Source organism: Brassica napus, chromosome A3 (genome assembly GCF_020379485.1).
Source record: "Brassica napus cultivar Da-Ae chromosome A3, Da-Ae, whole genome shotgun sequence".
Lineage (NCBI taxonomy): Eukaryota > Viridiplantae > Streptophyta > Magnoliopsida > Brassicales > Brassicaceae > Brassica > Brassica napus.
In genome coordinates, this window is record NC_063436.1 from 1,705,249 (window position 1) to 1,728,875 (window position 23,627).

Sequence of the window (23,627 nt, forward strand, 5' to 3'; positions counted from 1 at the left end):
TTCAAGTCTGTAAACATCCCCGTTCTCTTTCTAATAAATTTCCACCATGCTCATCGATTTATAGTATACACTTATATTTTATCATACTCCAATGTTTATAATCTATAGTTCTTATAATCGAATTAAATTGATTAGGTTATGTTCTACACCCCCTATTGAAGATATAACTAATCTTAATCTCAATTTCTTATGAAAAGTACTAATAAAAAACTAATCATACTTGTAGTTCGTTTGTAAAAATAATATATATAATCAACATTCTTTTTTGGCTAAATTCAGGAAGAAAATATATAAAATGTGGCACCGACAGTTTATAATTTTAATTTTCCATAAGAGCAGGTGGCCCAAGGATTTGGAGAAAATAGTACAGAGAATGCAATTCCAGTCGAACATGGAATGTGACATATGATGTTTTAACCCATTAATAAATGTTTTTTTTGTTTCTCTTCTTTAAATTCCAGTTTTAGTTTTAAGCTAACACTTTCAAAATACGTAAGTTTCTTTCTCAACTTACTCATATATCGATTGTCGGCAAATGTATACATATGAATGCATAGTATATATACTTGAGGTGACATGATAGTCTCAATAAGTGTACATTTTTTCCTCTCGTACCATTTTCTATATGGTCAACAGTGCATTAACAGAAGGAAAGACAAATGTTGAATAGTGGTGGGCGGATCCAGTCTGATTATAGATCTAGGGAAGAGTTAATGAATAGAATTATAATATTAAGTACGTATTTAACGCAAGGGAATGAAACCATTGATATAAAAGATAGTACTCACTTACAAAATTGTAAACGGCTAAAAGGTATAAAACCAATGCGGTCAACAACATACATGTAAAAGAGAATAAACACAATGACGACAGTGAAACTTCGAAATTGTACGTGCAAAATGAAATTACACTAGTCATGAAGTAGAAGACGGAAGAACTAACACAGGGAAATAAATGTTAGGGTGATCCAATGTATACCAAATATATACATTTCATTCCCGAGAAAAATGAGAGTTGAGTCAAAATTACAGTGGTTACTAAGTAGTATTTTTTTTTACTACTGGTTGTAATATTATTAACTTTTGCCGACAATTTAATAATGGCCTTAGAATTTTTTTTTAAAGTTGACTTGAGCGCTAGGGTTCAATATGTGTTAAACGACTGCGTTCCATTCACATTACCAATTACTGACGCTTCACTCTTCAGACAATTGGAGTAGGACGACAGAGACTTCCAAAGCGACACATATTTTGTGGGTCCCTCACTTTCTAATTTTTTTGGGGTAGTTGATACTTCCAATTATAAAAATATACTATCAAAAACACTTTCACTGGTCTACTGGTACCTCTCTCTCTCTTCGTCTTCTTTCCATATACGCGTCTTCTTCTGCTTATTGTACACTAGCCCCACTCCTTAACTATCTGCTGCTCTTCTTTCACTCTCTACTACTCTCTTGAAATCTCTTCCTTTTCTATTTAATGTGAACCTGTGTGTGTGCACATTTGGAATAATAAGGAAAAGCCTGGTTCCAATAAAAAAAACACTTTCTCCACACGGCTCTTCCCCCACAATCTTTCTTTTTTCTCCATTGCTTCTAATTATAAACTGTGAAAAATCTCACTCCAAAACCCCTCTGAGATTCTTCTTTGCTAACTGCTCATTGCATGCTTTCATGGTAGTTGAAACGACTGAGTTTACTCGTTTTGCCGAACTCGGAAGCTACCTCTCTCTTTCTCTGTCTCTAGACCGCGTGCCCGTGAATCCCTCATTGTATTTGGGAAGATGAATACTGGTGGTCGGCTCATAGCCGGTTCTCACAATAGGAACGAGTTCGTGCTAATCAATGCAGATGAGAGTGCCAGAGTAAGTTTTTCTTTCTGTACCCATTGGTTGTAAAGTTCATTGTTCCATGTAAAGGTTGTGCCTTTTTGTCCTTTTGGATCTGGGTTTTGCATTTACTCGTTAAAATCGATTAGGGTTTTTCATTTACAATGATAGTTTTCGTCGGTGGGGATTGAAATTTTGAATTCATTAGTGGTTAATTCGTTCAATTGAAGCTGTGTCAAACCCCAAATCTAACTGCTTTGTCTGAAAGAACAAAACTTTATAGTTAATTTGTCCTAATTGAGATACATTCTATGTAATTATTTGATTTAATTTAGTTTGGGTATGTGTAGTAACTACTCTTATTACAGACAAATCTAACTGCTTAGTTTGAAAGATCAAAACTTTATAGTTAATTTGTCCTAATCGAGATACATTCTATGTATATTTGATTTAGTTTAGTTTTGGGTCTGCTGCTTTTCTGATGTGTAGTTACTACTCTTGTCACAGATACGTTCAGTGGAAGAGCTAAGCGGGCAGTCATGCCAAATCTGTGGAGATGAGATTGAGCTCTCAGACGATGGAGAGTCCTTTGTGGCGTGTAACGAGTGTGCTTTCCCTGTATGTAGAACTTGCTACGAGTACGAGAGACGCGAGGGGAACCAGTCTTGTCCTCAGTGCAAAACTCGTTACAAACGCATCAAAGGTAACAAACACCCTTTAACTCTTTCGAACTAGTACAAAGGTTGTGTTATGTCCAACTTACAGAGAGTCTTTAATTGTTTTCTCAGGGAGTCCAAGGGTTGAAGGAGATGAGGAGGACGATGGAATCGATGATCTTGATTTCGAGTTTGATTATAAAAGTGGGCTTGGAGGATCTGAACAAGCTTCTGATACTTTCTCTCGCCGCAACTCGGAGTTTGATTTGGCTTCTGCTGCACACGGCTCTCAGATTCCGTTGCTGACTTATGGAGATGAGGTTTGGTTTCTTACTTTCTCCCCAACTACTCTCAGTTTTTTTTCTCTCTTTCCCCTTGGCTCATTTGGTTTTTTACTTTGTTAGGACGTTGAGATATCTTCAGATAGACACGCTCTTATCGTCTCTCCATCACCTTCCCAAGTCAATAGGTATCAAGCTCATTTCACTGACCAGACTCGTAAGTCCTCTTCTTTTGGTTTTACTAATGTTTCCTTATTGGGACGAAACTAATATTACATAATATGGTTTCGGTCTGGTGTTACTAAGTTACTGTTTTTTTTATGTCACAGCACATCTAAGACCAATGGTACCACAAAAAGACCTTGCAGTCTACGGATACGGAAGCGTCGCCTGGAAAGATCGCATGGAGGAGTGGAAGAGAAAGCAGACAGAGAAGTTCCAGGTGGTTAAACACGACGGTGACTCAACCTTAGGCGATGGAGATGACGCTGAGATTCCAATGTAAGACAAGAAAGAGTCACAAACCAATTCTTTTGTTTCATAGTAACTTAAAAGAGCTTTTGATTTGATATTAGGATGGATGAAGGAAGACAACCACTGTCTCGAAAAGTACCGATAAAGTCAAGCATGATCAACCCTTACAGGATGCTGATCATCCTCCGTCTCCTCATCCTCGGCCTCTTCTTCCACTACCGTATCCTCCACCCCGTCAAAGACGCCTACGCCCTGTGGCTAGTCTCGGTCATCTGCGAGATATGGTTCGCTGTCTCGTGGGTCCTCGACCAGTTCCCAAAATGGTACCCCATAGAAAGAGAGACGTACTTGGACCGTCTCTCTTTAAGATACGAGAAGGAAGGGAAACCGTCCGAGCTAGCTGGTGTTGATGTCTTTGTTAGCACGGTGGATCCTTTGAAAGAGCCTCCGCTTATCACAGCCAACACTGTTCTGTCTATCCTCGCGGTTGACTACCCTGTGGACAGAGTTGCTTGCTACGTATCTGACGATGGTGCTGCGATGCTAACTTTCGAGGCGCTTTCGGAGACGGCTGAGTTTGCGAGGAAGTGGGTTCCGTTCTGTAAGAAGTATGGGATCGAGCCGCGCGCTCCTGAGTGGTACTTTTGTCATAAGATGGATTATTTGAAGAATAAAGTTCATCCTGCGTTTGTTAGGGAGCGGAGAGCTATGAAGGTTTGTTTCTTTTTTTGTTGCATAAGTTTTTTTGCCTTTTATTGGATATTAATAGCGTTTTTTTTTTGGTGGTTTGCAGAGAGATTATGAAGAGTTTAAGGTTAAGATCAATGCTTTAGTTGCGACTGCTCAGAAAGTTCCTGAAGAAGGGTGGACTATGCAAGATGGTACTCCTTGGCCTGGTAATAATGTTCGTGATCATCCTGGCATGATTCAGGTGAGATACTTTTACTGTTTCATATTTGTTCTGTGTGGTATACTTAGGCCTGCAGATTTGGTTCGTTCGGTTCAACATAAATCTTACCGATTTAACCTGAAGTAAAGTTCGGTTAGTTCGGTTTTTGAAATTTCTACCAAAGTTTTTGATTTCGGTTTAATTTTGTTAAAATTTTGGATAAATTTTGTTAAATTTGGCTAGCTCGGTTACTTCGGTTTGAAATTTAGTTAGATCGGTTAGGGTTTTTGGTATGGTTTTGGGTATAATATTTTTTTATATTAAAAACCGAAATAACTGATTGCAGAACCAAAAACCAAATCTTCTAAACCGAACTAACAGAGTTTTGGTTTTGTTCGGTTCAAAATCCCAGGCCTGTGTGTATACCTTAGAAACTTATCTGACTATTTTTTTCTTGTTTGCTCCTGTGTATAAAGGTATTCCTTGGAAACAACGGTGTACTCGATGTAGAGAACCACGAGCTACCTAGGCTGGTCTACGTTTCTCGTGAGAAGAGACCTGGATTTGACCATCACAAGAAGGCTGGAGCCATGAACTCCTTGGTAAAATAATTATACTTAAATCCTTAGAGTGTATTCTTTGAATTGCTATATCTGATTCTGTCTTTTCATGTTTGAAGATACGAGTCTCTGGAGTTCTATCAAACGCACCCTACCTTCTCAACGTTGACTGCGACCACTACATCAACAACAGCAAAGCACTAAGAGAAGCAATGTGTTTCATGATGGATCCTCAGTCAGGAAAAAAGATCTGTTACGTTCAGTTCCCTCAAAGATTCGATGGAATCGATAAAAACGATAGATACTCTAACCGCAACGTTGTCTTCTTCGATGTAAGTGTTACACAGTTAGTATATATATTTGCTTTTATTAGTCAACTAACTTTTTTGATCTTGAACAGATTAATATGAAAGGTCTTGATGGACTACAAGGGCCGATATACGTTGGAACCGGGTGTGTATTCAGGAGACAAGCGCTTTATGGATACGATGCGCCGACGAAGAAGAAGACTCCGCGCATGACTTGCAACTGCTGGCCTAAATGGTGTTTCTTTTGCGGCGGTGTAAGAAAGAATCGTAAGGCGAAGACAGCTGATAATAAGAAGAAGAAGAACAAGGAAGCTTCGAAGCAGATACACGCGTTAGAAAACATCGAAGAAGGTGCGACCAACAACAATAACGGTAAATAAAACATTTGCTTTTCAACAAATATTTTTAGTTTGTTTATTACTGAACACTTTATTGTTTCTTTCATGCAGTGAAGTCACCAGAGGCGGCGCAGCTGAAGCTGGAGAAGAAGTTTGGACAGTCTCCTGTCTTTATAGCCTCTGCTGGTATGGAGAATGGTGGGCTTGCTAGTGAGGCTAGTCCAGCTTCTCTGCTTAGAGAAGCAATCCAAGTCATTAGTTGTGGATACGAAGACAAAACCGAGTGGGGTAAAGAGGTAAATAAAGATCTATTTAAAACATTTTCTTTCATGTTTTGTGATACAGTTCTTGATATCTTTTTGTGAAATTTAGATTGGGTGGATCTACGGTTCTGTCACTGAGGATATCCTAACTGGTTTCAAGATGCATTCTCATGGCTGGAGGTCTGTTTACTGTACGCCGAAGATCCCTGCTTTCAAAGGATCAGCTCCCATTAATCTCTCTGACCGTCTACATCAAGTTCTTCGGTGGGCGCTAGGGTCCGTTGAGATTTTCATGAGCAGGCATTGTCCTATTTGGTACGGTTACGGAGGTGGTTTGAAAGGGCTTGAGAGGTTGTCTTACATCAACTCTGTGGTGTATCCATGGACCTCTATACCTCTTCTCATCTACTGCTCTCTTCCAGCTATCTGTCTTCTCACCGGGAAGTTCATAGTCCCTGAGGTAATAACACTAAAAGCCTATCTTTTAACTTTTGTAATAAGTATGAATCTTTATTGTTTAATCTTTGAATTTCCGAATAAACCAAGTCCTCTTAAATTTGTTGAGATTTTTATAGATCTACCGAAAGTAAAGAACAAATAGAAATCTTTAACTGAATCCAAACTTAAATCTAAACGGCTATATATAAAAAAATATATATCATTCTACTTAATAAATAATTAACTAGATAATGTATTTGGAATCTCTCTGCATCAGTTCTTATGTTCTTTCTTTTCTTGTTGTTCTTGCAGATTAGCAACTACGCAAGTATCCTCTTCATGGCACTTTTCGCGTCGATAGCTGTCACAGGCATCCTCGAGATGCAATGGGGCAAAGTAGGGATCGACGACTGGTGGAGAAACGAGCAGTTTTGGGTGATAGGTGGCGTTTCATCTCATCTCTTTGCTCTCTTCCAAGGACTCCTCAAGGTTTTAGCCGGTGTCAACACAAACTTCACGGTCACGTCAAAGGCAGCAGACGACGGCGAGTTCTCAGAGCTTTACATCTTCAAATGGACGTCTCTCTTGGTCCCTCCGACCACGCTACTGATCATCAACGTGGTTGGAGTCGTTGTGGGAATCTCTGATGCGATCAGTAACGGATATGACTCGTGGGGACCGTTGTTTGGGAGATTGTTCTTTGCTCTTTGGGTGATTCTACATCTTTATCCTTTCGTGAAAGGTTTGCTTGGGAAACAGAACAGGATGCCTACCATTATTCTTGTCTGGTCGATTCTTCTGGCTTCTATCTTGACGCTTCTTTGGGTGAGAGTTAATCCCTTTGTGGGTAAAGGTGGTCCAACACTAGAGATATGTGGTTTGGACTGTCTTTGATTGATACACAAGAAACGTTTTTCCACACAGAGGTTAAGTAGAGAGGAGAGTCTCAGAAGATTTGTGTAACTGTGTTTTATTATTATTGGGGAGAAAAACATATTAGATTGGAAAAGAAAATGGAATTAGATATGTAATGTTTTTGTTTGGAAGGTGTTGTATTGTAGATATAGAAGAAGGTTATTGTCTATTTTGTTATTGTTATATATTTTTTTTGTGGGGGAAAGTGATGTTATATTATTAGTTCTTTCGTTGAATATTTTGTGACATCTTCTGAGTATTCGATATAAGAAGGATGGCTTCGTCTGTAATTGTTGAGAAATGTATGTTTGCCTGTAAATACGCAGAGTTAGTCTCTGTGAAGTGTGAACTTGTTGTCTGAATTATATTGGACTTCTAGTCCGTGAGTATTCACGTCCTGCTTTCTTTCTCGAGAGACTTTGGAACACGAATCAGTCAAAGTCAATACGACTCTTTGACTGGAATCTTTTGGAGCCAAAGTTCCAAACCTGGGTATTCGTGTTTCATTTTTTTTCTTCCTTATTCTTCTTCGCTTATTCGTAAATTCAAGTCAATAAACTCACTGAGAAGTGAGAATATAGAAACTTCATTGTTTAAAACTAGCACAATACCAATCATCTTCTACTTAGTTTGCATTGGATTAAAAAGGAGTATATAAAACCCCACAAAATACTATTGCAATGATACAAAATCCAGTCTTTCATTTAGTTTTGTGTATATTTAATAAAGGTTACTAGATCCCATTTGCATTTTTTTCTTATATAGATTGGGTTTACCAAAATCGTTTTGACTTTGCTTTTTTAACTTGTAAAGAATTAAGGAATTGCATTTGTCGTTATCCTTATGTGTTCACGTTACCATTTGCCTTATGCGTCAAAATTTTGTCTGCTAAAGCATATATGAAACGGCTAAGAAATAAATTGTGTAAATAATTGTATTTTATTTTCTTTTTGTATCGGTCAGGAGAGATAGGTTTCGAAATTTTAAGGTATTTTAGTTAGTTAAATAACTAAATATATAATTTTAGTTTATAAAAGAACGAGTCATCGAAAAGACAAAAGCTTACCCGAGGGGGTAGAGTAGATACGCGTTTCGTGACTAAGGCAAATAGGTCAAAATAAGCACTGAGACGACGATGGAGAGAGATAAAGAGAGATTTCGCAGCACCAACGTCGAAGTTTCTCATGGCATTCATTCAACATTACGTGATCCTCGAAGAAATCTCGTACATATAAAAATTAAATAAATCGAACGTCATGTACAACACCATTGCAAGAGAGAATTATTTCCAAAACGAAACTTGAGCACAAACTGCCTGATTTGTTTTCTGTGTAATGGAGAAGAGGAGAAGAGAAGAGATGATAACGGAGGCAGAGATGGAGGCAGCTCAATATCTGATGGAGCTAAGCGACGAAGAGACTAGTCTCGAAATAACAAAGAAGAGGAAGATTGAAGAAATATTCGGTAAAGATGATATTTATCAAGATCAATGCACGAAAGAAATGGTGATCGTGAGAGTAATGTCACCAAAGAAGAAGAAGAAGTTTAGGACTCTCGAGAGCATTTACAAGGCGACACGACCTATATATCAGAGTCGAGATAATAAGATGATGAAACAACATTCTTAGGTTTGAAGTCTTTTTGTGACAAAAAAAAAAAAAAAGGTTTGAAGTCTTTAGAATTCTGTTATTACATAATGATTCTTGCTTGAGCATATACATGACGACGTGACAAGATATCAGGACCGTCACTGGATGATGAAGCAACTAGTGAAGCTTAGGGATCTGTTATTACATTATCATTTTATTTGCTAACTTTTGTAAATAGTGCGAAGAATATGAATGAAGGCTAAATGGTTTAATAATGATATAATCAGTCATTGCACGTCATTTTATTAAACAATGTACGTGAACGAGGTAAGAACCGATCGAGAGAGATAAAAGATCAACTGATTATGATCGATGACTCACGGCTATTAGCTTTCCAACGCGTAGAAGTCTTTGTTAGTAATAATAATAAGCGTGTTGGGGTTTTATATTGCACAGTTGATACTCTACCAACTATTTTGTACCTTTATAAGTTTTTATCAGTTGTCCCATAATCGTAATAACAAGAAATACTAATTCTGGAATGTAGTCGACGAGGTTTACATAATATAAAAAACAAATATATGTATTGACAATTACGTTTGTGTTGTATATGCCACTCGTGGTAATATGTGCGCTCGCACAGCCAAGTTGTTTCAACTTTTCAAAAAAAGCTAGTAAATATATAGAACGTTGGTTGAAGTATCTTGTCCATATCATCATAGTTTAAGAACGCCTTCGTGTCGTTGTGTTGTTCACTGTCTTCGGGTTCTTCCTTATGTTCCAGTATTGGCTCGGTTTCTATTTTCAGATTCTTCAAATTCATATACTAATAATCGCTATCATATGGTATCAATTGTTTTACGTACTTCCTTTTTTTGTCAGTAAAACTAAGTTTAGAAGTTTTATTTTTTGTTAATATATACTTTGTAAACCTCAACATTCATTTCTTGAATAAAAAAAAAAAGGTTAAGAACGTCAGGTCAATTTTAGAATTGCAAGAAAGCAGCTAACACTTCATCAAAATAAAATAAATTACTTTGTAAGATCAATTCATATGTGAAAGCTACAACCAACGAAAACAGGATAAGAAAAGGTTTTCCGACAAGAAAGTCTACCAAAGACAGAGAGACCTGGCTTGCCTCCAGTTCACGCCTTCGCTTTTGGCTTTGTATTCATGTGGAGGCAGCAATACAAAAATATTATTCATTTCAGCAAAACATAAGAAAAAAAATGAATAAAGAGCGTAAACTAAATTTTCTAAATTTTAGAAACCATAAACTAATTTTTTTCTATTTCTTTCGCAATCAGTTTTTTCAGCAACGATAATCTGAAAAAAACAAATGGCTGATAAACCAAGTGGCAAAAACTCCACTAGTGTACAAAACCATACTACATTAAACATCTTGTCAATGAAACAGCTGTTTCGAGTTTTTTCAACACAAAGTTGGTAATAAACTCAGCGAAGATCCTGAAAAGTTTCATGAAGAGCACATGTTCAAGATCTTAGTACGGCTTTGTGGACCATGGTTTCCTTGTGAATCTGGTGGCAACTCTTCTCAACAAGATCCAAGAGCTTCTCCAAATTCACTGCCCACGAGTTGAGAATCTCGTTGCTGTCCTTTGCGATCTGGAAACACACGACTCCTGATGGTCTGTCTATTTTCGCAATCAGTGCTTTCGACACTACCATCTCTGAGAGATACTTCTCCGCCTCCTGAGAAATTATTCCACAACCAATCACAATTTGTATAACGAGCTTAAGAAGTAAGAAGCGCATGATACAACCAGAGAGAACAAGATCAATTACCTCAATGCTTAGGCATAAAAGCTCTGCAAGTCTCCTCAACGTTATCCTGGAGTAGTACTTTGAGACAACGAGAATATTCTGCAGATTACAAAGAGAAAATCAAAAAAATTAATGACAGCGACTGACGTAGCCAACAACAATGATTCTCAAGGAGAGACTTACATGTTCAATGATTCTCAGCTTCAGATCTTCACCAGCCTTGTCACCCAAAGAGCCTCCAATCAGGCTTTTTTCTTTCTCAAACTCATCCTTGTATTTGTTCCAGAGAGCTGTCCATTGAATAACCTCCATTGTCACTACCTGTTTCAGAAGCATCCTGCAACCAATAAAATAAAACACACAAGACACACTACTCAGAAGCCATAGAAGCAAACGGTAAATGAAATTCAAAATTTATGGAGAAAGAAAAGTACTTGAAATCAGGAATCTCTGATAAATTCTTATCCTCCAACGTTGCATTGAGCAAGCTTGATTGCATTGGATCATGAGGTGCCAAGACCAAGAACCAGCAGATCTTCCTCAGGACCTATTGTTTGAAGAACAAAGAGACGTTATTCTCAGACTAACCATAGAATGTATATTATACTAAACACAGAATCAATGCTTGACGCTTACGGGAATCCACTGCTCTGGGGTTTCTTTTACAGAAGGGATGTCATATATTGCCTTGTAGCTACGGCAGATTTCGAGGTACTCATTGTTATGAGAATAATACCTACATTGTTGAGTATTAAATTATTAAAATTGTACATCAGAACACAAATCAAGAACAGCAGAATTTAGAGAAGTGCAAGAAGACCATACCTGATCATGAGCTCATAGTAAATTCTCTTGAGCTCCAGCAAAGATGGTATATCAGCAGGAGCCTCCTCTACAATGTTCTCACCTTCCTTAGGCTTCTTCTTATCTTTTTTCGTATCCGCGTCAAATACTCTAGGGTTGATCTTCCTCGATAAGATTTGTGCACGGACATAGTCTTGACGATCCAAGCACAAGCGGACCTTTAAAATTCACCCAAAAACAATTAGCGCCACCAATGAAAACACCAGTCGATATTATTAAATCACAACATCAATATAGCAAAAGGCCTTACTTGTTCAAGGATAAATGCAATTTTCTCAGTTTTTGCCATGGCGCCAAATGTCTCCACCTGTTATTCATCACCACAAGGATTAACTAGAGGACTTCCAGAGGATTAAGTAGCAAAATGCGGATAAGCTTACAGCGACTTCTTGCATAAGATCTGCAGCCTCAGCAATCTGACCCTGTTCTTCCTTAATCTTAGCAAGCCTCCTTGTCAGGCGAGCCCTTTCAATCTCAACATATATCTGATACACATGCGAAGTTCAAATGCAAACAATTACACAAAACGATTAAGATATAATGGAGATAACAAATAGCATTAGTTTCTGAGCTCCGCACCTTCCCCGCAGACACATTGTTCAACGTCTTGATAAGCTCGATCTTAGTTTCTATATCTGGAGTCTGATCAATATACTGCATAGCTTGCTGCACCATGGATTGCACAGCCTGCAAACAAAAATATTCACTTATCATTTATCACTTTGTATCATTAATTAAATTTCAATAAAATTCTGGAAGATGAAAACGTTAAAATTGGAGATGAAGTTAATAACACAAGACACTGAAACTAGAACAAACGTTTAGAAATAAACTGAAGCATGTATAACCATCAGTATCTCCAACAACACAACGACACAACTCAAACACTGTAGTAAGTTGAATTAAACACAAATGCCGTATCCTCCTGACATTAACAGCGAAAACGGACAAACAAACGATACAATTTCAAAGTTTCAAACACTGTAATAAAGTTTGAATTGAACATAATAAATGGCGAATTTTCCTTAACTTTGAGATTATGCCCTTTATCACTTATCACTTCCTATCATTAATTAAATTTCAATAAAATTCTGGAAGATGGAAACGTTAAAATTGGAGATGAAGTTAATAAGACAAGACACTGAAACTAGAACCAATGTTTTGTAATAAACTGAAGCACATGTAACCATCAGTATCTCCAACAACACAACGACACAACTCAAACAACTGTAGTAAATTGAATTAAACACAAATGCCGAATCCTCCTGACATTAACAGTGAAAACAGACAAAACGACACAAATTCAAAGTTTCAAACACTGTAATAAAGTTTGAATTAAGCAACTCCTAAACTTTGAGTTCATGCCCGTGTTTACCAAACACTGTGCCTATGTAATTCTCAAGTCAAACTAATAAATCGAAGTACCTGTTTGAGCTGACCACGTTTCTTGGAGAGATTGAGAATCTGCTCGTTGAGGAGTTTCCAGTCCTTGGCTTCGAAACAGAGCTGGAGAATCTCAGTAGCGGCTTTCCTTGTACCGGCCACATTCTCGGCGAGTCTCATCTGCTTCTCTTCGTTCAGAAGCCGATCCACCGACGCCTCTAGGTTCCCGCTCTCTCCCTAAAAATCCACACTATAAATCGAATGAGATTCGAAATTAGGAAGAAAAGAAAAAAAAAAACAGATCCGAGGAGTCGAAAACTCGCCATCTCTAAAGCACAACAAATCAGGTGAAAGCAAGTGTAGTTGTTGAAACTCCGGCGACGGAACTGAGAAACTTGGAGAAAGGAATCGGCGATAGAGAAGAGAGCTTATGGTATGGAGTTGCCAACCCCTTGAACAAGAAAGCTCAGATTCTTCGATAATCCAATTTTTTTCTATAATGGGCCACTAATGGGCTGTTAACTGATTGTTTTAAGCTTCCTAGCAATTGGTTTAGTGGGCTTGTGGGCTTAGGAACAAGTTATTATTTATTTAATTTCAAATTATGTCTTCTTGCCTTAACTTTTATAACTGTTCTACTTCTCTGCGTTGGCTTAATAAATTTCTCTTCACTTCGGCTCCGTTGTTAGAAAAGGAGAGAAGAGAAGAGAAAGAGAAGCTCAGGATTCGATTTCCTTCTGCCATGTCTGGAGAAGAAGAAGAGAACGCCGCCGAACTCAAGATCGGAGACGGTACCTTACCTCTCTCTATTCCCTTCTCCATTCAAAATTAGGGTTTTTTCTTCTTTTCGTTCGAATTGATCTTAGTCCAACACGATTGAGCTTTTACCCTTTTTCAATTTGGCCTTAAAAATTGATGGGTTTTCGTTTGTTTTTGGAAAATTAGAGTTTTTGAAGGCAAAGTGCTTAATGAACTGTGAAGTGTCTTTGATCCTTGAGCACAAGTATGAACAGCTTCAGCAAGTCTCCGAGGATCCCATGAACCAAGTTTCTCAGTTAAGTCTTTTTAAAAAGTTTTGTTGTGCTTTGTAGATATTCATTCTCAATTAGCAATCAAGAGATACAGGAGCTGTTGGTACTAGTAGTGTTTATGCCAATTTCATTATATGTGGGGAAAAAAATCAATACTTTATTGTGTGATTGACTTGTGTGTTTTCTCCTTGCAGGGTGTTTGAGAAGTCCTTGCAGTATGTGAAGCGGTTTAGCCGCTACAAGAATCCTGATGCTGTTAGACAAGTTCGAGAGTATCCTCTTTTTGAATTTAGTTGATTTAATAGTTTATAACCAATGGTTGCTTTGACATGTTTGCATCTTTATGAGAATGCATTGATTCTGCTTTTATTAGCACTGAACGAATGAGAGAGTTTAAAGTCACTGGTTCACTTAATTAGTTTTAGGCAGTATGATTTTTACTGTAGCATGTTTTACCTTAACTCAAGTTTCACAGAATCTTGAGCAGACATCAACTCACTGAGTTTGAGGTAAGATGTTCAAAACGTTTGAGATTGGATTTTTTTTTTGTCATCAGCTAAGTTGTTTAGACAGAGGGTTAAGCCTTTGGTTTGGTCGTTATTGAACAGCTTTGTGTTCTTGGCAATCTATGTCCTGAAACTGCTGAAGAAGCAGTGGCAATGGTTCCTTCTCTCAAGGTAATTTTTTTTAAAAACATTCAACCTTCTTTATTCCTAGAAAGAACAAATAGCCTTCCTATTTTTTTTGCAAATGATGTAAGCTTCTGTTTTGTGTAGACAAAAGGAAGAGCTCATAGTGATGAAGCAATTGAGAAGATGCTCAATGATCTCTCCCTTGTCAAGAGATTCGAGTAGTGCAGAAAGCTCTCAAGATCTAAGTTTATAAACATGTCTAGCTGATGCTGTCTGAGAGTTAGTTTTCATGTCTAAAATTACAAAGCTTTTATGCTCAGAATCTCTGCAATGACATCATCGTGTTAAATGAATGTGGTTTACAATTGGCTTATCTAAGTTTTCGATGTAATTAATTCGTAAATTTAATCAGTAAAAATATGAAGAAAAATAATCTCCAGTTTAAAAACTCGCAAGCTTAAGGTAACTATTTTATTGATAAAGAGCACAGAATCAATAGATCTTGAGACTTCAACATAAATATTATATTACCCTAATTAGAATGTGTAATCATAATATATGAAGTAAGTAAATCATTAGGATCTTCTCCAGTGATCACAAGCTCAAAAAGAACAAGTTTTCTTTCCATCACTGGTTAGGGCATTAAAGTAGAAAAACCCTACAAAATTTAATGGATAAACTCTAGTTAATTAGTATCACTATACACTTTAGCTCCTATAAAAGAATTATCACATTTATCAAACCTCCTCCGTCGTTTCCGATTCACATTTTTCACAAAGAGATGAAACTCATGGATGGCTTGGCGTGAACTATCTTTGATTCTGAAGGTAAGTGTTTCTGTTAGTATATACTTTTGAACAATCAAACAGAACAAGCCATTGTTTAATCATCACTAAAAATTGTTATAAAAAAAAATAATCATCACTAAAAATGTATCTATTTTACTTTGTGCAGAGTATTTTTCTCAAGAAATATTTTTAAAAAATGTACCAAGAAAGTCTGGAGATTTATCAACTGTGGAGACTTGCTATCCAAGAAAGAGACGAAGCAAGAGAACATCTGAAACATTCACTTGCTGAACTCTCTCAACTAAGGGAACTCTATAACGCTGTACTGTTGTCTGAACAGCAGCAAATGATCACTTATTACCCCGAAGCCACTGATCAAACTACATGTCATCAGAGCTGTAACTACAATCACTTCCCCGGCGACTCTCCGTCGCGGTTCTTGTCTCTGTCGCCGTCGGATCTCGTCTCTAACCTAAATGTTGATTCAACTCCACTTGATCTCAGCTTCCGTTCAAATCAGAGCCGTGTTGGTGTTGAGAGTACGAGAGATTATGAAACCGTTGTGCTGGAGATGATAGGAGGAACGCTGCCGGAATACGGTAAGTTTTTGCAAGCTGTTAGTGAAGTTGGATCGTTGGTTGAGTCATTGTTCATAGCCGGTCCTGTTCCGAAGTGGAGAAATCCTCCGGTTTTATTGTCTAGTCAAAGACCGGTTATGAGTAATCATATCACAGGAAACTGGAACTATGGTGGTTTGGAGTTTGGTTCGCTGATGCAAAACCGGTCTTTCCCTGTTTGATGTCTGCATGAAATGTGACCCCAAGAAAATGTTATGCATGATTTTTTCCTGTTGGTACCATGTAATGTTTTAAGTTATTTTGTATTGTTAAAGAAATTATTTGATCCAATAAAATAATTCAGTTAAAATTAGGCTGGGGCAAGTCCACAATTCTTTAGTTAACCATTAACATTGAACCATCCTTTTATTTATGGTTAGTCGATTGGTACTAAATTTTACTCCTACAACTTGCATAACAAGTTGATATGGCCGAGTTGGTCTAAGGCGCCAGATTAAGGTTCTGGTCCGAAAGGGCGTGGGTTCAAATCCCACTGTCAACAGTTATTTTGATTTTTTTAATGTTTAAGAACTCATATTTGGGCCTTCTACGATCAGCCTTTTCATGGACTCTGGATGCATGATATCAAGCTCCCGATAATTTCCGCTCTACCCAAGACCTGCGATATCAATCAAAGCAATTATGAATTTTTTTCTTCTATCAGATGTTTTCAAATTCGTTTGTTTCAGTACCATAATGAAGTTATGAACCTGTAACATGTAGTATAATTTTGATGGGTTCGATATATCTATATCACATGTAGAATTACAATACGGGAAACATGCAAACTGTTAGACAAACAGAATAACTATACATTCATAGTAACTAACGCTAGCTGAAAGTTGACCAAGAATCATTAGTGACTTCAACTCTATTAGAAGAAAGAGCAAGAGATGGAGAGAGAATGAAGACAAAGATTAGTTTATTCTTATCCATGCATCTCTTTTATATTCATCCCTGCAGTATCTTCTTCGTTAAATACTGGCTGTGAATGTGATCCAGAACAAATGCAGATTTAATGCAGGCTATTTAATTTGCAGATAGAACTGTATTAATTACCCATTCATGTTTAAAATGCAGAACTGAATAAAGTAAAAAAAATAAAAACTCCCCTGCATGCAGATTGGTTTTGTTCTTTGATTTCTTGTCCTGCAGATTTTAAGGGAAATGGTGCTGGCGAGATGCAGAGGACCAATAAGGGCTTGAGTTTCTTTTTAATCATTGATTATAAATACTTTTCATTATTGCACTTTATTTATTTAACAAATTAATTGTTCTCTTAGTAGTGAAATCTAGTATTTTTCATTCTTACGTTATAGTAGTAGACATTTTTTATTAAAAATAAAAAATGATAATTATCTTGTGTCTAATCAAATTTTATATTTTCAAGTTGTCTTTACATCAATTAAAAGAATTCAAAAACTCAAGGAGTATTTTTAATTAGTTCATTAAATAAATAAACAAAATATTCTTTTAAAAGTTTTAATATAACCTTCAAAAAAGTTTATAACTGTCATATAAATTAAAAATTAAATAAATAAACATAATTTTTTTATTAATAATATTATATTAATAATTAATATTGGTGTATAAGTAGTATGTTTAGAATATTTGGTATTTCTAATACTAAATATAATTAATATATTTAGGTATAGAAATTGTATTTCGGATATTCAAGTACCCGTTCGGTTCTCTATTTGGTTCTAATTCGGTTTCGTTTTTTCGGGTACAAAAATATAAGAATCATTCGGTTATTTTTTAACTTTGGTTTCGGGTTCGTTTTTTTTGTTTCGTTCCGGTTTGGTTTTCGGTTCTTGGTTTTTATGCTCATGCCTAATTAATTCTATGGTTCAAAAGGTAAAAAATAACCGAAAATCGAGTAAAGATACAAAAAATAAAAATAAAATAAGAATACTCACTATAATTTTTGTAATTGTGATGAATTTTCATATAATGGACAATTTTACTATAGTTATTGTTATTTTTAACATTATATTTATTACTTATTTATAATAGTTATATTTAATTTGGATATTTAATTTTCATTAAAAATCAACATGTATTAAATTATAATAATTATTAAATTATCTTGATCTGCATTTGTTCGGTTTGATCTGCATTTGTTCTGCATGATCTGCATTTGTTCTGCTTGATCTGCATTTTTGTTTGATCTGTATTTTTTGATCTGCGTCACCCATTCGAAGCCACTATGTGTAAGATCTCCTCCTGGTAATGTTATTTATTTGAACAGTCGGAGATTCTCTCGTCAGTGTCAGTCAAATCTTTTAGCAAGAAAAAAACAACAACAGTAATGTTTTTAGTTGTTTTGCCGATTAAAAAAAAACATGTTTTACACCCGTTATTCGGGAAGTTCCACGTAGTGATTCAAAAGCGGTGTGAAATGACGAGGACCAATTGATACGCCTGCCCTGTCTCTATTTGCTGATTGAGTCAAAAAAAAATATTTTTATAGGAAAAACACCCACTCGTTTTGAAATATAAATCTGAACTTGTTGAAAATAATGTGGAGAGTGTCTATTCTTTTATTGGGGACGGGTGCGTCGTTGAAAAATGAAAATATTGTTTTTGACATTAAACGAGTGTTACAGTACTCGTTGCTGAACAAAAACGATAAGAAATATATTTTCCCGTAATTTTAAAACCGATAAGTCACATTGAGTAAATAACAATGGATTACAAGGCAGTATACGTAAATAAATAATTAACATTTTCTACAGAAGAACATGCAAAGTTACGAAAAGACGCGCCAAGTGAGCTGTAATTATAAGACTAATCTTAGATTAACATGGTCATCTACCATTTTTTGGTAAACGTCATCTACCATTTTGCCTCTATATATATTTTAAAGGGGACTCAAGTCAGTCATTCTCTCACTTAGCTCAATAGAAAAAAAAAGATGGAGAGAGAGGGAAGAAGAGAAGATGGAGTTTCTTATTATCTCTGGATCCCTTTTAAGTTCATTCACCAAACTCTCCGATCTCTCGTACTCAAGCTTTTCGGTCGTTCTCCTTCTCACCATACAGCTTGTCTGGTAAGTACTCTAATTATATTTTCAGATGAATATAAAGGTTGGTGTGATTTTAGATCTCGTCTTATTTGAACATGAGATTCCTACTTCCAATCATTCGCTTTATAGATCGTATAGACCAAATTATCATACTCAAAACAATGACATTTTCAACACAAGTGAACTGATAACGATTTTCTACTTGTAACTTTCATTAATATTTAAATGTTTAGTGGCACGCTGCTAGAGGTAGTTGCTAGAGGTAGTATTTGTCTCATTTGACATGTTGAACTACTTTGCTATTAAACTAAAGTTGTAGATCTAAATGAGTTTTTGGTGGTCTATAAAAAGAATGAATTTAAAATTAATTCATTAATAAATATTGAAATTCAATAAGATGTAGTAGGTTTACGAAGACTTATCTTCAGACGTAGTGCAGCTGACATATCACCCCCATTAACCCCCATTAACTTATTTATATAAAACAAAGACGTAAGAAGTCTAATTTAAAAAAAAAACAAACTATCATATCAGGAGGAGGAAGAAGTTGAAATTGTGCAAGTGACGTCGAGGGGACTTCCGAGGAAACCACCAAAGAAGCTGCAGCAGAAGCCGAGAGACAGTTCCGGCAAGCCGGGAAGGATCAACAAGAAGCCTCGCTAAGTATAATAATTTACGGATAAATTATTTACATTTTCTTCTAATAAGTGTAAGGATATGTTTTAGTGGTAATTCTTGAAGATTGTAAGTTCTCCAGAGTCCTATTTATTTCATAAAACATAATAAATAAATAAATAAATAAAACAATGTGAATAAACAAATTGCATCTATAATCTGTTAGGCTCATTGCCTTGATGAAGAGGAGATTGAAATCCTCACGGCATCGCACAACCACTAGAGTAGTCTAACCGATATTGACCGGGTCTGAGTCACACTCCCATGCCATATTATTGTCGATTTGCATCAATATCATCTCGATCGTTTAGCAGTGTCCGGTTCAACCAAAGGCATGTAATTAGTCCTTAATATAGAGGCCCATTAAAAAGCCTGTTAACAAGAGAATAACACTGGGCTTCAATATTCAGTTTCACAAACCGGCGCCTTTTTTTTTTTAATTCGGGGAAGAAAAATCAAAAACCCTATTTCCTCTGCGTTGTTTCGAAGCTGAAACAGACAAATAAATAAATAAATAAATTAAAAAATTGAAGCGTTTCTGAAATTCGAAAATCCAGAACCACCGCCATAGATCCCCTACCTCTCTCTCTCTCTCTCTGCCTCTCTTCATCGCCGAAGCACTAGGGTCTCTTACTATTAAGCAATGAAGAAAGGAGCGAAGAGAAAGGGAGCTTCAAAAGCAGGTCGCAAAGGCCCTGCTGCTGACGAGAGTCAGAACGATGAGGTGGTTGCCGAGTCTCTCGAGGCTTCCACGCAGGAGGAGAGTCAGCATCCTAACGCGGAAGCGGAAGCTAAACCGGAGATAACCGAGGTGAAAGACGATTCTCCTTCTCAGCAACAAGACGACGTCAAGGCCGAGGAAGTTGATGAGGATAAGAAGAAACCTGGTCGTCCTCGTGGTGGCAAGCGAAAGAGGGCCACGAAGAAGGAAGTTGATGCGAAGGACGAGAAGAAACCGCCTCCGAGAGCTAAGAAAGTACGAGTGACCAAACCACATGAAGAGCCTGAGTACTTCGAGGACGAGCGTAATCTGGTAATGATCTTATAGTAGTATGTGGTTAAGATTCATCACTTGGATTATATGCACTCTGGGGCTTTGTGCTGTTTGTTTGTTGATTTTTTTGGGTAGGCGTCTCTTTCACTTACATATAGTTTGGAGATTATAAGAGCTCTTGGTTGCAAAGAAAGTAACTATTTAGATGGAGTTTAAGAATGGTATGGTGGGTTTATCATGTCTATTACAATTTGTAAGCCATATATGGTATGTCACTTCGAGCTTTAGGTACTGGTGGGATGGGAAAACAATTTTATGGAATGGTACTATAATTTCTAATAAAATGCGTTGTTTTCTAGATTTACATGTGTGCTTGTTTTGTGTTTCTTTTTCCCAGGAGGGTTTGTGGAAGGCTGCATTTCCCGTGGGAACTGAGGTAATATTGTTTCGAAGAATTTGGCTTCTAAATTGGTGGAGTTACTTTCTCCATTGATATTCTTTGCTTATGGCTGTTAACTTGTGGTGGCAGTGGGACCAGTTGGATGCACTTTATGAATATAATTGGGATTTCAAACACCTTGAAGTAAGTTGATTTGGTTACATTGTCCATTTTTTGGTTTTTGCTGTTGCGTTCACAAGTTCTTGAGGGTTATTTATGTTTCTTCATCTGTATGTTAGGAAGCATTGGAGGAAGGTGGATTCCTCTTTGGGAAGAAAGTCTTTCTTTTCGGCTGTACAGAACGTAAGCTGTTTCTCTTGCCCTCTTTTTTTCTTCTTGTTTTGATTATTGATAGTTGGAGCTGTTTAATCCTGTTTAAAAATAGTAAGCAGTTGTGGTTCTTTTTATTTTGTGGAAAGTTTCTATCAGACAGTGGAGTATGGTCTCTGTTTCTTTCTATAATATTTGCTTCTAGTTTCTCTTGATTTTTTTCTTCTTTTGATCGTTACAGCCCAGTTAGTCCCCTTCAAAGGTGCAAACAAGATTCTCCATGTCCCAGCAGTTGTTGCTGTAAGTTTTTGTTTGAAACCTCTATCAACGGTTCCTTGTTATAGTCGCTCTCTGGATTCAGTGTCAGATACCATTTCTCATTGTAAAATTTCCCCATTCTATATTTGCAGGTTGAATCACCCTTTCCACCTTCTGATAAGATAGGAATCACGTCGGTTCAGAGGGAAGTGGAGGAAATCATTCCAATGAAGACGATGAAAATGGACTGGCTTCCTTACATTCCGCTTGAGAACAGGTACTTGCATCTGAACACATTTGGTTGGATGGGCTAGAACAATGAGAAGAGAAACGCAGATCACGTCTCCTGCTATTCTTGCTTCTGATGTCCACCAGCATTTGCTAATTACCTTTTATTTGTTCTTCCTGCAGAGCTAGACAAGTTGATAGGATGAACTTTCAAATTTTTGTCTTGGGCTGTACGCGGAGGAGGTAAATAACATGTGTTTGTCTTCTATTCTCACTCAGTATCAGATGACTAGAAGTTAAAAATATCGATATGTTTGCTGTGAATGGATTTAGAGTTACATTATAAATTGAAATTAGAACATGATTAATGTTACTTTATTAGCGTTGCATCATTTGTTCCCTAATTTCTGCCTAGTAATTTGTTGGTAGGGTGCAGAATTTTATGTATGGGTTTTTGGTGGACTAAATTTTACTTTATGTTATCTGTAGAGCTGCTCTGAGACATATGAAGGAAGATCTCGTTAAGAAGTACGAGTATTGCCTTCCTTGTGAGTTATATTCCTCTCTACCAATACTTGTTAAAATCTGCAGATTGAAAACCATTTATTTTACATGGCAGGCTATAAATTTTATTTATGTGTGGTAAGCGGCAACAAAATCTAATCTCTTTTTTCTTTTTGCTTTATAGATTTCTACCAGCCATTTAAGGAAGATGAACTTGAACAGAGTACTGAGGTCCAGATAATGTTCCCCTGTGAACCGCCGGTAAGTCTATTGGCATGTAATGAAGTGGTAGTCTACATAAAACGGCTAGGAAGGGGCTCATTGTTTTGTTTTTTTTTTTAATAGTCGAGCTTTGATGTTCTGTTTGTGCAGGTTGTATGTGAGTTTGACTGGGAGTTTGACGAACTTGAGGTATTCCTTTGGCTTTTATTCAACGATGAAACTTGAGAATTACTTCTTCATTTGGTCCACGACGTTTTCATCTTCTCACTGCTCCTTCCTCGTGTGTTCTGTCATTCACTGTATGGCTTTTTGTGCTCCTATCTCAGGAATTTGTTGATAAGCTGATCGAAGAGGAAGCCTTACCTGCAGATCAAAAGGATAAGTTCAAGGTAAGTGGAGCTGCATAACCCAAATGTTCATGCCTAAATTCTTTTGATGCCGGTTGATGATTTTTAAAACAAAACATGATACTTAGTCAGTTCATGCCGGTTGATGATTTTTCTAAGTTCTTTTGATTTGTATTTTCTCAGGAATATGTCAAAGTGCAAGTTCGAGCTGCAAAGAAAGCTAACCGAGAGGTAAAGCTTAACCCAACCAAGATGAATGATATATCTGAGCTCCATTTAGTGAAACTGTTAGCTTACGGTATCATCCTTGTAGGCCAAAGATGCTCGAAGGAAGGCAATAGAAGAAATGAGCGAAGATACTAAGCAAGCCTTTCAAAGCATGAAGTTCTACAAATTCTACCCTCTGCCTTCATCAGAAACACCAGACGTCTCTGGAGTCAAGGTAAGAACAAAAGAAAAGAAAAAACCAGCCTTCTTCAGTTAGTTTAATCCGGTTTTCAGTTAGTTATATGAAAGTCTTGTTTGCTTGTTTTACCCTTTTTGCAGTCGCCATTCATCAACCGATACTATGGAAAGGCTGATCAAGTCCTTTGATCCAGAATAGTTTTCTTGGCAGCTTCAGCAGAAATCGAACTTAGATTTAAATTACAGGTGCTCTCAGAAACTCTTTGAGCTTTATTTGTAGTTAAAAAGCCAAGTTTGAACGACGAAGTGTATTTTTGTTCATCTATGAGTGTATTCTATCTTTGAAGCGTCACAGGAATAATTATTTTAGGTGGAAATTTTGAGACGGCTATTTATAATTCTACTTTCTTAGTTTGCAATGGCATTCTCAAATTATTATTATTATTATTATTATTATTATAGAATATTATATTAGTATATATGGTAAGAGATCAGAGTGTTTTAATGGTTTTCCAGGTACTTGTCAAATATCGACAATAACAAATAGGTGTTATTTTGGTGGACCTGATGGTATTAGGAAGCATATAAATGTATATACAAACAAGGAAGAATAGCTTT

At 36.7% G+C, this 23,627-nt stretch overlaps 6 protein-coding genes and 1 non-coding gene across 8 annotated transcripts; 6 read left to right on the forward strand and 1 right to left on the reverse strand.

Annotated features, from left to right (window-relative positions):
- The first annotated feature begins 1,420 nt into the window (after positions 1-1,420).
- On the forward strand, positions 1,421-7,159 carry LOC125593138 (cellulose synthase A catalytic subunit 5 [UDP-forming]-like). Of its 2 annotated transcripts, none has more exons than XM_048769281.1 (13): positions 1,421-1,863; positions 2,335-2,530; positions 2,616-2,803; positions 2,888-2,981; positions 3,094-3,265; positions 3,340-3,952; positions 4,032-4,169; positions 4,604-4,729; positions 4,807-5,019; positions 5,088-5,367; positions 5,445-5,629; positions 5,706-6,056; positions 6,347-7,159. In XM_048769281.1, the coding sequence occupies exons 1-13, from the start codon at positions 1,783-1,785 to the stop codon at positions 6,926-6,928; spliced, it is 3,219 nt and encodes a 1,072-aa protein (XP_048625238.1). In that variant the 5' UTR covers positions 1,421-1,782; the 3' UTR covers positions 6,929-7,159. The 2 variants fall into 2 exon arrangements, with proteins under 2 accessions (XP_048625238.1, XP_048625240.1); XM_048769283.1 differs by having other exon boundaries at positions 1,422-1,863; positions 5,088-5,346.
- A 2,648-nt stretch (positions 7,160-9,807) lies between these two features.
- Positions 9,808-13,074, reverse strand: LOC106430489 (26S proteasome non-ATPase regulatory subunit 12 homolog A-like). The gene is made up of 11 exons (XM_013871281.3): positions 12,895-13,074; positions 12,614-12,808; positions 11,768-11,875; positions 11,569-11,673; positions 11,439-11,495; positions 11,150-11,346; positions 10,961-11,060; positions 10,759-10,871; positions 10,508-10,661; positions 10,346-10,423; positions 9,808-10,252 (listed from the first exon to the last, which is right to left on the reverse strand). Exons 1-11 carry the CDS (start codon positions 12,895-12,897, stop codon positions 10,034-10,036), a joined length of 1,329 nt encoding a protein of 442 aa, XP_013726735.2. The 5' UTR covers positions 12,898-13,074; the 3' UTR covers positions 9,808-10,033.
- An 86-nt stretch (positions 13,075-13,160) lies between these two features.
- Positions 13,161-14,607, forward strand: LOC106430480 (DNA-directed RNA polymerase II subunit 4). The gene is made up of 6 exons (XM_013871273.3): positions 13,161-13,362; positions 13,517-13,625; positions 13,797-13,874; positions 14,078-14,111; positions 14,211-14,279; positions 14,379-14,607. Exons 1-6 carry the CDS (start codon positions 13,176-13,178, stop codon positions 14,454-14,456), a joined length of 555 nt encoding a protein of 184 aa, XP_013726727.2. The 5' UTR covers positions 13,161-13,175; the 3' UTR covers positions 14,457-14,607.
- A 207-nt stretch (positions 14,608-14,814) lies between these two features.
- On the forward strand, positions 14,815-16,988 carry LOC106441418. Its single transcript, XM_048769288.1, has one exon. The coding sequence runs from the start codon at positions 15,219-15,221 to the stop codon at positions 15,819-15,821; it is 603 nt and encodes a 200-aa protein (XP_048625245.1). The 5' UTR covers positions 14,815-15,218; the 3' UTR covers positions 15,822-16,988.
- TRNAL-AAG lies at positions 16,061-16,141 on the forward strand. Its single transcript has one exon. It is a non-coding gene; the product is annotated as a tRNA-Leu (tRNA).
- Positions 16,989-18,512: 1,524 nt separating the features above from the next.
- Positions 18,513-19,870, forward strand: LOC125593141 (elicitor peptide 4-like). The gene is made up of 2 exons (XM_048769302.1): positions 18,513-18,691; positions 19,202-19,870. Exons 1-2 carry the CDS (start codon positions 18,557-18,559, stop codon positions 19,328-19,330), a joined length of 264 nt encoding a protein of 87 aa, XP_048625259.1. The 5' UTR covers positions 18,513-18,556; the 3' UTR covers positions 19,331-19,870.
- LOC106430466 (protein HEAT INTOLERANT 4-like) lies at positions 19,869-23,428 on the forward strand. The gene is made up of 14 exons (XM_013871255.3): positions 19,869-20,375; positions 20,734-20,772; positions 20,866-20,919; positions 21,015-21,078; positions 21,287-21,345; positions 21,456-21,580; positions 21,715-21,774; positions 22,021-22,079; positions 22,220-22,296; positions 22,408-22,446; positions 22,584-22,646; positions 22,788-22,835; positions 22,918-23,046; positions 23,151-23,428. The coding sequence occupies exons 1-14, from the start codon at positions 19,986-19,988 to the stop codon at positions 23,196-23,198; spliced, it is 1,254 nt and encodes a 417-aa protein (XP_013726709.2). The 5' UTR covers positions 19,869-19,985; the 3' UTR covers positions 23,199-23,428.
- The last annotated feature ends 199 nt before the right edge of the window (positions 23,429-23,627 follow it).

Excerpts from the sequence above, each read along its gene's own strand:
- LOC125593138 (XM_048769281.1), top strand. The coding sequence starts at position 1,783 with ATGAATACTGGTGGTCGGCTCATAGCCGGTTCTCACAATAGGAACGAG. Across the intron at positions 2,982-3,093 it reads TCATTTCACTGACCAGACTC|CACATCTAAGACCAATGGTA; the intron begins GTAAGTCCTCTT and ends TTTATGTCACAG. Across the intron at positions 4,170-4,603 it reads ATCATCCTGGCATGATTCAG|GTATTCCTTGGAAACAACGG; the intron begins GTGAGATACTTT and ends CTGTGTATAAAG.
- LOC106430489 (XM_013871281.3), bottom strand. Across the intron at positions 11,876-12,613 it reads AACGTGGTCAGCTCAAACAG|GCTGTGCAATCCATGGTGCA; the intron begins GTACTTCGATTT and ends TTTTGTTTGCAG. Across the intron at positions 11,347-11,438 it reads TTGCATTTATCCTTGAACAA|GTCCGCTTGTGCTTGGATCG; the intron begins GTAAGGCCTTTT and ends TGAATTTTAAAG.
- LOC106430480 (XM_013871273.3), top strand. The coding sequence starts at position 13,176 with ATGTCTTCTTGCCTTAACTTTTATAACTGTTCTACTTCTCTGCGTTGG. Across the intron at positions 13,875-14,077 it reads GCTGTTAGACAAGTTCGAGA|AATCTTGAGCAGACATCAAC; the intron begins GTATCCTCTTTT and ends CAAGTTTCACAG. Across the intron at positions 14,112-14,210 it reads ATCAACTCACTGAGTTTGAG|CTTTGTGTTCTTGGCAATCT; the intron begins GTAAGATGTTCA and ends GTTATTGAACAG.
- LOC106441418 (XM_048769288.1), top strand. The coding sequence starts at position 15,219 with ATGTACCAAGAAAGTCTGGAGATTTATCAACTGTGGAGACTTGCTATC.
- LOC125593141 (XM_048769302.1), top strand. The coding sequence starts at position 18,557 with ATGGAGAGAGAGGGAAGAAGAGAAGATGGAGTTTCTTATTATCTCTGG. Across the intron at positions 18,692-19,201 it reads CTCACCATACAGCTTGTCTG|GAGGAGGAAGAAGTTGAAAT; the intron begins GTAAGTACTCTA and ends CTATCATATCAG.
- LOC106430466 (XM_013871255.3), top strand. The coding sequence starts at position 19,986 with ATGAAGAAAGGAGCGAAGAGAAAGGGAGCTTCAAAAGCAGGTCGCAAA. Across the intron at positions 21,581-21,714 it reads TACATTCCGCTTGAGAACAG|AGCTAGACAAGTTGATAGGA; the intron begins GTACTTGCATCT and ends TTCTTCCTGCAG. Across the intron at positions 22,297-22,407 it reads TGTTCCCCTGTGAACCGCCG|GTTGTATGTGAGTTTGACTG; the intron begins GTAAGTCTATTG and ends CTGTTTGTGCAG.